At 33.8% G+C, this 15,086-nt stretch overlaps 1 protein-coding gene across 5 annotated transcripts in view; it reads right to left on the bottom strand.

The window, feature by feature from the left end:
* Window positions 1-15,086, bottom strand: part of KLHDC1 (kelch domain containing 1) — a 42,902-nt gene that overhangs the window by 14,613 nt on the left and 13,203 nt on the right. For 3 of the 5 annotated variants that reach the window (XR_013386170.1, XM_077909210.1, XM_077909213.1), the window contains exons 2-10: window positions 14,234-14,304; window positions 13,652-13,769; window positions 13,110-13,228; window positions 9,379-9,457; window positions 7,591-7,674; window positions 5,029-5,112; window positions 4,335-4,393; window positions 1,845-1,957; window positions 367-439 (exon numbers count right to left, since the gene is read on the bottom strand). Coding sequence is in view for 4 of the 5 variants with exons in the window: in XM_077909210.1 (XP_077765336.1) it covers window positions 367-439; window positions 1,845-1,957; window positions 4,335-4,393; window positions 5,029-5,112; window positions 7,591-7,674; window positions 9,379-9,457; window positions 13,110-13,228; window positions 13,652-13,769; window positions 14,234-14,304 (800 nt within the window). In the remaining variant the exon portion in view is untranslated. The remainder of the gene's footprint in view (window positions 1-366; window positions 440-1,844; window positions 1,958-4,334; window positions 4,394-5,028; window positions 5,113-7,590; window positions 7,675-9,378; window positions 9,458-13,109; window positions 13,229-13,651; window positions 13,770-14,233; window positions 14,305-15,086) is intronic. The other 2 variants (XM_077909209.1, XM_077909211.1) reach the window with 2 other exon arrangements.

Here is a 15,086-nt window from a genome sequence, read left to right as displayed (position 1 = left end):
CTACTAAAGCCAAACTCATTCTTGTCTACTTATCAAAAAAAATTAACATATGATACTTCCAATTTCTTAGCCTTTTCATATTTATCAGGAAAGATTATACATTTACCTAAAAGAGTAACATTTTCAAATATTTAAACATAGATGAAAACAGAATAAAAAAAAAAAGAAAAGAAAACAGAATAGATCATTTCTAACAATCAGATATAATTAAAATGATAATTAAATCATTTAGGTAACATCAAGCTTATTTGAAAGATCTTTCTTGATGATTTATGATTTTAATGGCAAACACTATAAAATCAGTGCTATATTTTAATACTTCAGAAATTCTTAACTATTTTACTATTCATTAATTTCTAGACTTACCTGGGTCTTGTTTTAGGTAAGTGAATAAGTTGTTTCCAACCATTTGTTATGACATTATAAATCCAACCATCACCTGCAATATTATGACAGTTCAGAAATTCAGATTAGGTCTTTGGGATAAAATTTAAAATTTCCCCAATTTATAATGCTACATTTATGCAACTATCTTTTGTATGTATGCATATTTACTCAAAAAAATTTTTAGAAATATACAAAGGTAGAGTGACCATGACAATGAGCCCTCACATATTGCAGATTCAACTACCAAGATTTTATCACATGTGCCTAGTTTATCTCTCTTTTTTTTTTTTTTGTTATTCTTGTGGCTCAATTACTCTAAAGCAAATCCTAGATCTCCTGTCATTTTCCCCATATATACTTCAGTAAATATCGCTTTAAAAAATACATTTTTTTACAGAACCACAATGCCATTATCTCATTACCACAATGCTACTATCATAGTCAACAAAATTAAAAGAATTCACATACTAGCCAGAAGTTAGGCTGAGTCTGTACAGGAGGAAACCAACTAGACTAAGAGTTAGGACATGGAATTTCCCACATATCAATGACCCAAAACAGCAAATTGTAATTAAAAACATTAGAGCTCAAAAAGACATGATATTAAACAAGCCCTACTGAAAAAAAAATAGATGTTTTTTATTAGACTCCAAATCTCTTTTAATTAAAACCTTCAAATTGGAGAAGCATAACAATCCGCAGTAACTAACATCCACTACTAGAAACTCCTGTTTCTCTAACCAGCCTCTGGAGTTTGTTGCCCAGCAGACTGCCAGATGCACAGCTGATGCTCAATTTTTGTTGAAAAATAAGTCACTGTTTCCAGATCCTATATGGAATTATATAAATGAGTCCCTTATGAACACATCTCTAGTCATGGAAAATTTCTGGGTTAAGAAAACACAAAACATCTAACATACCAAACTAAGAAACGGATACTCTTGGTCATGTGTCTATACTGATGTCACAATTTTACTGCTGGGAAAAAAAAAAAAAACCCACATTACAAAACCTAGCCATTGGAATCAGCAATGACAGGAGTTTAAAGATTCTGGCTAAGCACTTTCCTTTATAGTTCTGGAACAAAAAGAGAAGCAACTGGCCTTCCCACCTTATATTTCCAGAGCCTTCTGGGGAAGACTGTTCTTCTAATCCCCATTCCAGCCTACAGTGTAAGAATCTGGATCAAAAATCAGGAAGGCACAGAATCACAGAATATTATAGATGAAAGGGGCTTTAATTCATCTAGGTTCAACCACCCTTCCTTTTCTATATACCTAGGAAACAGGAGAACATGGAGAGCCAAAGGTACTAAATAAAGCAAAGGGGTCTTCTAATTCTTAATGCAAGCATACAGTTGAAAATAAAAAAATAAAAAGAAAGACATCTTAAGTATCAAATATGATTAAGAAAAAAGAATGAAATAATAATTGTAGGCTAAACTTTAATTGACTTACTTAATGGAATATTGTCTGCACTTAGTCCACCAAATAGAAAAAGTTTATCATCAGCTATTGGTGTTAAAGTATGCCATGACCGATGTTTGGGGTTTTCTCCATTAACAGGAATCCTGTGGCAAGGGGAAAAAAATATATATATAAATCTACTTACTATGTTAGTAAAAAGAAAAGGTTTTTGATCATCTCAGATAAAAAACTGCCCTCACAACTTTTTTAAAAAGCTGATTTTACTATCTTCACTTCCATTAAGATTTTAAAAACATTCTTAAATGCTTAGGTGAATTTAAACAATCTTTCCATTTAAAACAATCTTTCTATTTAGCGTCCATTCCACCTGGTCACAGAACACAGACTGAAAATTACAAAGCGAATTCCCAGTTAATTCCCAGGGCATATTTCATAAGTTTCTTGTTGTTTAATCCATATAACTTCCTCAAATTTTCAACATAATTATTTTCATGTCTGTAACTTTTTACTGTTGGCCGATGTTCAATTTTGTATATTCAGTTGATTTCCTCAAGGACATTATGGGATTTGGGTGTTGTTGCTTTTACTTTGGTTTACTTGCTGTATAATTTCCCAAAGCTTCTTCACCTGAAAATGCTAGCTATTCTAGTTTCAAAATAAAGGTATAAGCCATTCCAGATCCAGGATAAATCTCTAAAGATTTCAAAAAATACTGCCTTATTCTTAAAAAAAAATAAAAACATGGGGCGCCTGGGTGGCTCAGTCGGTTAAGTGTCTGCCTTTGACTCAGGTCATGATCCCAAGGTTTTGGGACTGAGCCCCATGTCTAGCTCCTTGCTCAGCAGAGGATCCTGTTTCCCCTCTCCCTCAGCTATTCCTTCCTGCTTCTACTGTCTCTTTCTTTTTCTGTCAAATAATAAATAAAATCTTTAAAATAAAGTAAAAAAAAACAAACATAAGTACAAAAGTTTAATTTAGGAGGTGAGAAAATATCGTTCTCCAGCATTCTGAAATGTTCCAGAATAATCTGGGCCATTTGTGAAAGATAAAATTATTTTTTCCAAAATGGAATTATTTTTACTGTTTGTGTTGACTATAAGAATTATTTTGGTTACAAAATGTTCAACAACCACAAAAGTATTTTTAAAAAGGAGCATGCTCTTATAATCTTGTCCTCTAGCAATAGGAAATAGTAATAATTTTGTATATATCTCTTTAGGCTTTAATGTACATTTAGCCTATTAAAAATATATAAATGAGATCATATATTCTGCTTTGCAACTTTTTTCATTCAACTAATACTTTAGAATATTTCTATGAGTGTAACTTCCTTTGGTAATGGAAGTATGGTGGCCCACTGGGCAAATGAACCAGGGTTTAAAGAATCCCTGCTTGTGAACATGAGGGATGACCTCTAGCTTTTGCTTTTATAATAATGTTGTAATACACGCACTCATACACACACACAATTATTGTCTTTAGAGAAATTCTGGATGAAAGTAGAAATTTGATTTTACATTTTAAACATACTGTCAAACTATCTTCCAGAAAAACTGTACTAATTTATACTCCCACTAATTGTGTTATTACAACCTAGCACACTGGTCATTTGTAATCCTCTTTATCTGGTAAGTGAAAACTATTATTTTTAGCTCCATTTCTTTGATTGTCTTTAAGGTTGAACATCTTTTTAAAATAATTTTTGCCCATTTGTATTTCTTCTATGAGTTGCTCATTTATGTTCTTTGTCCACTTTTCTGTTGGATTGTCTTTTTCTTACTGATTTTCTGAGTTCCTGTGGGTTTGAGCTCTGTTAAAAATACTGCAAATATGACTTCCAGTTTGTTTTTTGTTTGAATTTTCCAATTTGCCTTTTAACTTTGATATAGTTTTCTATACAGAAAAACTTAATTCTTACGTGGTCTTAACAGTCTTTTCATTTATGAATTCTGGGTTTATACCATCTTTAGAAAAACTTTCTCTATGCCAAGATTTTAAACACAATCTGCTATCTTCATTTCTGGCACTTTCACAGTTTCATTTTTAATAGTATTTTTATTTTGGAATAATATATAGCTATGGTTCCATCTCATTACATGAACAGCTGAAATGATAGCTAAATGGATTTGTTCTATTGTTAAACATATATTTTGAACTACAAATAAAATCTGACTTTTACCAACTTCATTTTGTTTACTTGTGATGATCCCAATAAACTGTTCCTTTATTTCTTCTACTGACCAGTTCTCAAGAATATTTAATATAAAACCAGTACTTTTACATAGTCACTTTTCAACTGCTGGTATTCTCAAGTTTTATATGGTTTGGTTAAAGAACAAACTCTGAATTTAAATCTGTATATTCCTATATTAGATATATAATCTGAAGAAAATGATACTAGTTCAGTTTTATAGACTTAAATTTGGATTACAGTCCCAAACACACACACACACACACACACACACACACACACACACACACACTCCTTTCGATTAAAATATACTTAAATCTCAAACTTACCTTCCAGACCAAGTCCAGGTATCTAAGTTCAGATAGTGCAAATCATTCATCCTAGTTTGCTAAAACAAAAGTGTGTTATTAGTCTGTGTTTTACATCTTTTATGGGCTAAAATTTCAGTTTTAAAATTAGTTCAGATTAAAAATAGACCATCTCCATTTTACTTAACATCAGAAGTTTGCATGTTGGGAAACCATGTTAAGGGTTAATAAAATTAATATAGAGCTACCCAATTAATGTGTCAAAGGGAAAAGAAGAAAACTAACAGGATTTGGGATGCCTGGGTAGCTCAGTGATTGAGCATCTGCCTTTGGCTCAGGACGTGATCCTGGAGTCCCAGGATCCAGTACCACACTGGGCTTCCTGCAGGGAGACTGCTTCTCCCTCTGCCTATGTCTCTGCCTCTCTCTCTCATGAATGAATAAATAAAATCTTAAAAAAAAAACTAACAGGATTTAAATATTAAGTTAAACTTTTCTGGTTATGCATTGAAGGATTCTCTCATTAAAATATGATTTATAAATCATCTGTGATTACTTGTTATAGTCTGTTTAGGAGATTAAAAATAAATAATAGTTATTAAATGGCAATTTAGTATCTAGATAATTTGAATATTCAGTTGTTCCCCCAAATCAGGAAATAATTTTTTAAGAAGAATCACATATAAAAATATCATATCCATTAAAAAACACTAACCAAAACACGTCCTCCAAAGATATAGCCCTTATTCCCAAGAACTGCACACGTGTGCGCGGCGCGTGGCTGTGGTGGAACTCCACCCTGCAAGAAGACATGCGAAAACAGAGGGCAAAGCCTTGAAACATCTCTAAGGAAGTCTAAGGAAGTCACACTCCTATGCTGAGTATAAGAAATGCCTGACTACCAAACCACCATTGCCTCTGTAACTCAATAAAAGTCCTAACGCAGAAGTTCATTCTAAATAGTAATGATTATAGAGGCACCTGGGTGATTCAGTTGGCTAACCATCTGCCTTCCACTCAGGTAATGATCTCAGGGTCCTGAGATCTAGACCCACATCAAGCTCCCTGTTCAGCAGAAAGTCTGCTTCTCTGTCTCCCTCTGTTGCTCCTCCTACTTGTTCTACTCTCTCAAATAAATAGAATCTTTAAAATATATATTAAAAAAATAAATAGTAATGATTACAGACAAATACCATTCTTCAAGAATGAAATTTATGGGCAGTTGGTTGGGCACCTGACTCTTGATTTTGGTTCAGGTCATGGTCTCAAGATTGTAGATTAGTCCCACCATGGGTCTGAGCTCAGCGGGGAGTCTGCTTGAGCTTCTTTCTCTCCCTTTGCCTCTCCTTACCCCACTCATGCTCTCTCTCTCTCTCTCAAATAAATAAATAAATCCTTTAAAAAATAATGAAATTTACTCATCCTGATCTTTACTTTTTGTCTTTCTCTGACTCCTTTCTCTTCTTACCTCAGTCCATAGCCCCCTCCAACAGTCTCACATACACTTGACCCTATTTTAGTTTGCATTTACCAATATTTTCACTGTAATTTCTCTGGTGATTTCTTCAAATAAGTTCTTATATTATTTATATTTTATCCAAAAGTTTATCTGACTAGTTGTAGCTGGAATCCACTTTATTCATTTTTTAGAGACATTCTTAAAGTACTTTATTATTCTCAAATATCAGCATCAAAAGACAAGGCAGCATAGTAGAGTGTACCAGTTGATGTCAAAGTTGGAAAAAAAATGGATTTGCATTCTAATTCTGTCCTAAAAGAGCTGTGTACTTTAGAAAGACATTTAGTGTGTCATCTATAAAATGGAAGTGTTGAAAGTGTTTTTCCTACATGGGATTTTTACCCCTTAAGAGCAATGTATTAGTAATAGAGATCCTTGAGTTATTTTCAGTATTTCAAGCAACTTAATAAGCATTGTGCATTATTTAGGCAGTTAGACACATGGATTAACACAAATGCCATTTCTTTGTTTTTGTTTGGAGTTACATGAACTCAGCTTTATTATTTATTTATTTATTTATTTATTTATTTCATGAACTCAGCTTATTCAGAAGCTTTAGGTAGCTATTAAATGCATTTGATAGAAGGTCAATATTTATTTTATAATAAATGTGTATATAGTAGAATAATTTTTCCAAAATTTCAGATCAGGAATGGAGTAATAATAAAAATTGTGTTTTGCCAGATGGCTGGGAACCACATTTCAGAAAGTTCTCTCTCACTTATTTAAGTATTAAATTGGTAATATCTAAATTATTTCTTACTGTCTTGGCTTCAGGACAGTCATTCAAGTAATCCTGAAAAGTTGTGATATTGGATGTAGAGCTTAAATTTCCTATGCCCACATTCAGTAGCCAATGCACTGAAAATGTTTAAAGAGTTCTTTCAGAACTTGGAATGAAATGCATATGCAAAGGCACCTACCATGAACATATGGAAATTATGCAGATGTTTCCTTCAGATCTCATTCATTCATCAACCCATTATATTCTCTTTTCCCACCAACCCAAAACTTCTCTAGAGAAAAGAACTGCTATATTTATTCAAAGTAAAGTATAGGAAAGTGCTATCAGTTAATGGAAGAGTTTTAATAAGTGATAAAGCACTGTTTGGCTTAAGGCACGAGTGAAGTTCTTACTGTGGAATTTGAGACACCAAGAGTTTGAGAGGGCAGATGTAATTTTTTAGAGTCTCTGAGATCATCACATTGTGCACTAGTTACAAAGACAGATGCAAGATGTTGTGATGATGTTCAGTAACTTGCTCTAGCTCCTTAGGCCCTAGTCCCTGCAGCTTTCCACTGTGTGAGCCACTCCAAAATATACCTTGCCTCTATGTAAAAATTCATTATTGCATAAGCTAATTTGAACTTGTGTTTGCTCACCAGCACATGAAAGAGTATAATAATGTATTTTTGTCATGCTTTAACTGCACGTAGATTTCAAGAGTTTATGAAATATGGGCTTTTCAAAATTGTGGACTGGATTATAAAAAGATATTTTAAAAGTGCCATCATTGAATCAGGATGTCACACTTGTGGGTAAAGAATGGTGACGGTACCATCTTCAGAAAATTTTTCTAGAAACCTTAGCTAACCTGGAGAAAAATAGGTGATTAAAAAAAAAGTATTAGTGACAGTACTTAAGGGATTATATGGTCATAAACTTGATTGCTAAAATCCAAATAACACAGCAAAAAAATATCCTTTTAAAGTATCAATGAATATATAAATATAAAGGTAACTTTTTACAATACTTACTTTGATTTCTGGTTGAAACCAGTTCTGTGTCTTTGTATCAAATACATGAACATCATTATGCCATCCCCAGAATATCTGTTCTTCCTAAAACAGGAATTTTTAGAATATTTTAAGCTTTTTTAATTTTTAGGTTATTGTAATAAATTTCATTGCATATTTACCAGTAGAATAATAGACATCATTAAAAAAATAGTGTTAAGTGTTACCATAGTCATAAAGCTAATGCATACACTAGTGACTCACAAAGTGTGGCCTCTAACCAGTAGTAGCAGCCACCACCTGGCAACGTCTCTTCTCATAGCATTGTTTGCAGTGAGTCATAACTTGTTGATAATCTTCCAATTCCCTCAAGGAATTGTCTCTTTTAAAATTGTAGAGGACAAAATGACACTTCTATTTTGCAATCTGTTTTCCTAGAGTACATGCTCAGAATTCCTAATCGTTTCAATTAGGAACTTTAGGGGACCAAGGTTCCTTTTTCCAAAAAGTTCCAATTACTTCAACTTAACCAAGCAATTTGTTCTTAGAGGTCAAACTTGTGCTCACTCTTCTTTGTCTTCAAAGAGACAAAATTGTTAGCAAGGCAACCACTTAGCAATTATACTATATTTAGCCTCTCTGGATTGTTGAAATCCTCTATTACTACTTTACTTACACCTGTGTCAGTTTTATGTTCTATGCCACTAATACATCATTCATTTTTGTCAGAACTTGCCAAACAAGTCAAACAAACTAAACAATTCACTTAGCTTAAAATATAAATGAAAAAAATCTACTTGTATACCAGAAACTTCAGGACATGATCCTTAGCCTAACTGTACTAGGGGAGAAAAAGAATGAATAAAAATATGTAGATGTAAGTAATGGGAACTTATATTTCTGAAAATTATCAGTAATACTGTAAGTAGCAAAACTTTAAAGATATTTTGTTCTAAAAACTCAGAAACCATGTAAATACACAGCAATCTTTTCAAATACTCATATATAAAAAGATACACATGAAATGTACATATATATTTACATTATAATGTGCAATAATAATATATGCTAGTAGAAGGTAAAACCAGAGAACTACTATGTATCTTGGTGCTGGGATCAATGGTTTTTAAAGTTATCTTTTAAAAGATTTTTGTTTTTATGTCATGTCTTATTTCATTAGTTAACAATTTATTAGCTAACCAATAAGAATAAATAGGAAGGGTAATATCACTACCAACTTACTGTCATACAGAGGTCAGCCTGAGCTATGAACAGTTCTGGTGGACATACCTAAGCAACAGCCATTCTGGTTGTCTACGAATGAAGTTTTTCCAAATTGTCCTAAAACCTCTACTTATCTAACAGAAGCAGATGTAAGTGATTAATAAGGTAAGCAATTACTCTGCCAGTAGCCACGAAGGCTAATACTACTAGGTAAGAGAAACTCCTCCAACTGAATCTAAATCCAAAAATGAGAAAATACATTTTTTTCATAGTGTCAATTATGGCAGGTTAAACTGAGAAAGATTGGGCTCATTATTTCTAAAGACTTTCAGTTGATACTAAATTAGAGGAAAAGGGGGACGCCTGGGTGGCTCAGTGGTTGAGCATCTGCCTTTAGCTCTGGGCGTGACCCCGGGATCCCGGGATCGAGTCCCACATCGGGCTCCCTGCAAGGAGCCTGCTTCTCCCTCTGCCTGTCTCTGCCTCTCTCTCTGTGTCTCTCATACATAAATAAATAAAATCTTTAAAAATAAAAAATTAAATAAATAAATTAGAGGAAAATGTAAACAGTGATTACTCTCTTACCCAAGATGCATCATGAACATCAAAACAGTCTTGGAGTTCATTGTGTCTCCTACACCCATAGCCACCAAAATATATTAATCTGAAAAACAAGAACAAAAGAACACACTTTAGAAGTTCTATTTCCAGTCTGTTCATTGAAAGTTGAAAGAGATCATCTCTCTCACCCTAAAAACCTAAACAAGGCAAATAAACTAAAAACAACATAGTTAAAAAAAAAATCAAAGAGAGAAAGGAACAAACAAATCTAAATGAACTAATTCCAGAAAGTGATGAAATTTCAATAGAAGGGAAGAGACTAGGCATGGTTGCTTTCATTCCTGGTATTACAATAAGAGGAGGAGGAATCCAGGACAGATAGGGTTCATTAAAGAAATCACCCAAAATTTTAACAGCCATTTGTAGGCTGGCATAGCAAATTAGAATCTTAAGAAAATCAGCCACAGTGGGAGTTTTAATCCACTCAACAAGTCTTTCATGTGGTCTTTAGAGGGCTCAGGGTCAGTCTCCAACAGGTGGAAGCAGAAGAGAACTAAGCAAACATCCTTGAAGCAATATGAGCTTTTGACTACAAAAGTTTGAAACCAGGATAGGAGATCTGAAGGATGGTTGCCTTCAAAAGCCCAAGGGAGGAGGTACAAGGCTGAAAAAGATCTCCCAAGGTAGAGAAAGCAAAAGGTGGGACTGGAGAACAATAAGAATTCCCTAGTGACCCAAAGACCTACCAATTAAGCTATAAATATTTTTCTAATTATTTAATCAGCATCTACAATAACTATGATAAACTGCTAACAGACCTAGTTTGTAAAAGGTGGATAACATGCAGGAAGAACAGAGCAATTTCAGCAGAGATAGGGAACCATGAAAAAGAACTGCTAAATGCAAATGCTAAAAATGGAAAAAAATGTCAGAAATAAAAAACTGATTAAATAGGCTTCACTGTAGACTGGGCATAGCAATGGGAAGACCAGGGAACTTGAAGACAGGTCAGGAGGTTAATAAAAAGTATCCAAATTAAAACAAAGAGAAGAAAAGAGATGAGGGGGAAAACTCAGGTAGCCCAAGCTCTGTGGAGCAATATCAAATGGTCTAATGTATATATAACAGGAATCACAGGAGAAGAGACAAACATGTAAAGGAAATATCTGATAATTACTAAGAGCTTCCCAAAACTGATGAAAGATATAAACCCACCAACCTAAGAAGCTCAGCACACTCCAAGAGGTTAAATACAAAGAAGACTACAAGTAAGAACATTTTAATCAAATCAATGAGAAGCAAAAATTTTAAAAGTTTTTAAAAGCCAGGGGAAAAAGACATATACAGAGGAACAAAAACATGAATGAGAGTGAATTTCTCACCAGCAAAATGGAGGCCAAAAGCAAGGTAGTAAAATCTTTAAAGTGCTGAAAGACAAAAAAGAAAAACAAACAAAAAACAAACAAACAAAAAAAAAACTATCAGGCAACAGATGGAGAAAAATTACAAGAGATAATAAAAATTACCTTGAAATGAATAAAAATGAAAATACAATAAAACAAAACTTATGATATGCAGTGAAGGAGGTGCTCAGAGTGAATTTTATAGCTATAAATGCCTACAATTTTTTAAAACATCTCAAATCAGTAACATAACTGTACACATTAAGAAATAATCAGAAAGAGAAGAATAAACCCAGAAGGAAGGAAATAATGAAAAATAAAGGGGAAATAAGCAAAACAATGAACAGAAAAATAAAGACAACAAACCAAAAGTTGGTTCTTTGAAAAGATCAACGAAATTGACAAATCTTAGGCTAGGTTGCAAAGAAAAAGGAAGAGAAGACTCAAAGCACCAACACTGGAAATGACAGAGGCGACACTACTATCAACAGTATAGGAATTAAAAGGATTATAAAAGAATACTATAAAAACTATACCAACAGATCGGGTGTTAGAAATAAAGTAGAAAATATAAAATAGAAAAATTTCTGGAAAGACATTATCAAAAATGGCTAATGAAAAAAAATGGCGGGACGCCTGGATGGCTCAGCGGTTGAGTGTCTGCCTTTGACTCAGGGCATGATCCCAGAGTCCCAGGATGGAGACCCACATCAAATTTCCTGCATGGAGCCTGCTTCTCCCTCTGCTTGTGTCTCTGCCTCTCTCTCCCTGTTTCTCATGAATAAATAAATAAAATCTTTTTTAAAAAATGGCTTATAAAGAAATAGAAAAACTGAATAAACCTATATAATTCAGTCAGTAATCAAAAAACTTCCTGACCAAAAAACAAACAAACAAACAAACAAACAAAAACCAAACAAACAAACAAACAAAAAACTTCCTGACAAAGACAAGTCCAGGACCAGATGGCTTCAGTGGTAAATTATACCAAACACCTACAGAATAATTAATGCCAACCTTCTTGAAGTTGTCCCCCACCCCAATAAAAAGAATACTTCTAACTCATTCTATTAGGCCAGCCAACTCAAAACGTTAGAACAAAAAACTCTACATATGTCTGATAAGAGATTAAGATCCAGAATAAGTAAAGAACTCCTACAACTCAACAACAAAAAGACAACTCAATTTTTAAAAATGGGCAAAGGACTTGAACAGACATTTCTCCAAAGAAGATTTACAAATAGTCAAGTAAGTATATGAAAAAAATAATCAGGGATCCCTGGGTGGCGCAGCGGTTTAGCGCCTGCCTTTGGCCCAGGGCGCGATCCCGGAGACCCGGGATCGAATCCCACATCGGGTTCCGGTGCATGGAGCCTGCTTCTCCCTCTGCCTGTGTCTCTGCCTCTCTCTCTCTTTCTCTGTGTGACTATCATAAATAAATAAAAATTTAAAAAAAATGATCAACATCATTAGTGCCTGGGGAAATACAAATCAAAACCATAATGAACACCATTTCATACCCACTAGGATAGCTATTATTTTTAAAAAGAGAAAGAAGAAAGAAATTAAGAAACAGAAAAGAGAACGTATTGGTAAGGATGTGGAGAAATTAGAACCTGTGTACATTACCAGTGGAAATATGAAATGGCCCAGTGGAATCACCTGAGGAGTTTCAAAATATCATAACCTCAGAGATTATCATTTAATTAGTGTAAAGTATTACGTGGGCTTTGGAATTTTTAAAAAATCCACAGGTGATTCCTATAGGGGAATTCCAAGTTTGGGAACCACTACTGTAACAATACAAAAGAAAGTAGTAGAAGTAGTTATTTGTGCATGGTGGGAGGGAACAGAGTGGATGGGGACAGGAGTGGGAGCAGACCTTTCACTATCGACTTTTTTTTTTTTTTTTAAGATTTTCTTTATTAATGAGAGAGAGAGAGCGCGTGGCAGAGAGAGAAGCAGGCTCCATGCAGTGAGCCTGACGTGGGACTCGATCCCGGGCCTCTGGGATCAGGCCCCAGGCTGAAGGCGGCGCTAAACCGCTGAGCCACCCGGGCTGCCCCACGATCAACTTTTTGATATGGTTTTGAATTTTGAACCATGTGAATGTGTTAACTATTCAGAAAGTTTAATTAAATAATAAATTTATTTTGAAAAACAAATAGTTGCTTCCACAATGTTTATTCTTATGACATGGCTCTTATCCAGGATGCAGAACTGCCATTACTGACAGAGTCAAAAGTTTGTAATTATACCTTGAAAAATCCAGACTTTCAAGTTTTCTCCATTTAGGCCACAAGCTATGACCCTTACTTAAGTGTAGTTAATGAGATGACTTTGATACATTACCTGTCTTTATATACCCAGCAAGAAAGTTTATCACGTGGTGTGGGCGGTTGTCCTTCAAAACTGGTGATTTTTTCCCAAACATAGGTTCCATCTCTTGTTCGCAAATTAACAAAATAAAGCTTTTAAAAGAGGAGAACACCATTAGCAGATAGGCCATTTAAAAATTAAGTCTGTGTCTGAGGGATATATGATCCAAGAACTAATAATACTACTTTTTTCTCTTTAAAAGGTAAAATTTTTCATTGTAAAGTTAATAAAAATGAGACTGTGTTTTAGAAGAAAAATGACATATAAGACATACTGAAATGGATCTTGTCCCATCATGCTCTGCCCTACAGACACCAACTAAGCATGGAGCTAATTCAGAAGCAGAAAGACGTGGAAGAAGAGAAGAACACAATGGCTGCATTGTCACTCTATTTTTAAAAACCTTGTAAGCTCAAGATTTTCTACTTATTTCTTCTTTTTTAAATATTTGTAAACTTGTGAGATGCACTAAATAATACATTTTTCTGCATTCCTGAATTGAAAGAAAGTATTACTCGATTGCTGTATCCTTTGTCATCATATCCTCCAAAAACGTACAGCTTTCCATTAATGCAAGCACCACAACTTCCTGACATGGAGGTAGGGAGTTCTCCTTCCATGAGGTGCATGGTCCTGCAGCAAGAATAACATGGAATTCCGTGACTTTTCAGAAAGGCAAATTAAAATTCCCTTTGAACTCCATGAGTGCTCTTTCAATGAAAATTGTCACTGATAATTACAATTGAAATGCAATGGTAGCCAACACTGTAAAAACTCTAAGATCCATGGTAAAGATTTTTAACCTATTGGGAAAAAAATTGCAGAATCTTCATGTATCACTAGAATTGAGAATTAATTGGTAGAACAAAGCAAAGTCTTCTGGGACAGCCTTAGCTCGAGAGGAATGCCAAATGACAAAGAACAGAGGAAGGAAGTAGGGGAAAGAAAGAGCCAGAGAGAATAAAGCATTCAAAGAAAAGGAAAGGAAGACAATAAATGTTGCAGTATGTTCTAAGTTTGGTCTTAAATTCCCTGTAGTCTACGAAAATATTTAAAACATATTAAGATTGGACATTCTGCAATTTAAAATTACTTACCACAACCCACTATCAATATCATAGGTCCAAATTTCATCATTAGGCAAATATACTTCATTGTCTTCAATAGACTAAAAACAGAATACATAAAGTTATGTTTATCAATTACGCAGTAACAATTAAATAGTTCCTCAGGATGGGAAAACTGCGATTAAGATGCTGCAAAATACAAAATCAGAAACAGGCTCCAAGATGGGTTTTTAAATTTAAATTAAGATAGATTTAAAAAGAAGGGAAAAAAGACATTTTCTAAGAGAAAGTGGGCAAATAAGAAAAGTTTAGAATACAAAATAGCAAATATATGAGTCTCAAGAAAAAGACTCGGGGCAATTGAACCTTAAAAAAGGGATCCTGAATAAGGTAAAATAGCAAAAATAATGACATTCAGAGTAGAATACTGAAGACTACAAAGTCAAGAGAAAATGAATACAAAAAAAGGGCAATATGTTTTGGGTGAAAGGAAGCAATTAAGGAAGAAATTTTTACAAGGTATATTAAGAGCACTGTATCGGATATCTTGATTTACTGAGCATATTTTTTGAGTGCCTACTATGTGCAAGGCATAGTGTTAGGTGTTCATTAAACATAGACTCTAAGGATCAAGATAAATTTAGTCAAAATGACAACTCAGAATCTGAATAATCTCTAAAGAAGCTGATAACATAAAAAGAATAGCACATTCTGACATTTTTGATGAAAAGAGAAATAAGAAAAAAGAATCATTTCTTTTAAGTCTAAAACTTTAGGTATTAAAACAAATCCTTACACAAATTCATCATAATTTATTAGAGTCTGTAAAATAATTCAAAAACAGTTTTAAAAGAAAGCAGTTTAAGAATTTCTAAGACTGTAG

This window comes from Canis aureus, chromosome 9 (genome assembly GCF_053574225.1).
Source record: "Canis aureus isolate CA01 chromosome 9, VMU_Caureus_v.1.0, whole genome shotgun sequence".
NCBI classification, from domain to species: Eukaryota; Metazoa; Chordata; class Mammalia; order Carnivora; family Canidae; genus Canis; species Canis aureus.
This window is presented reverse-complemented; position numbering and strand designations above follow the sequence as displayed.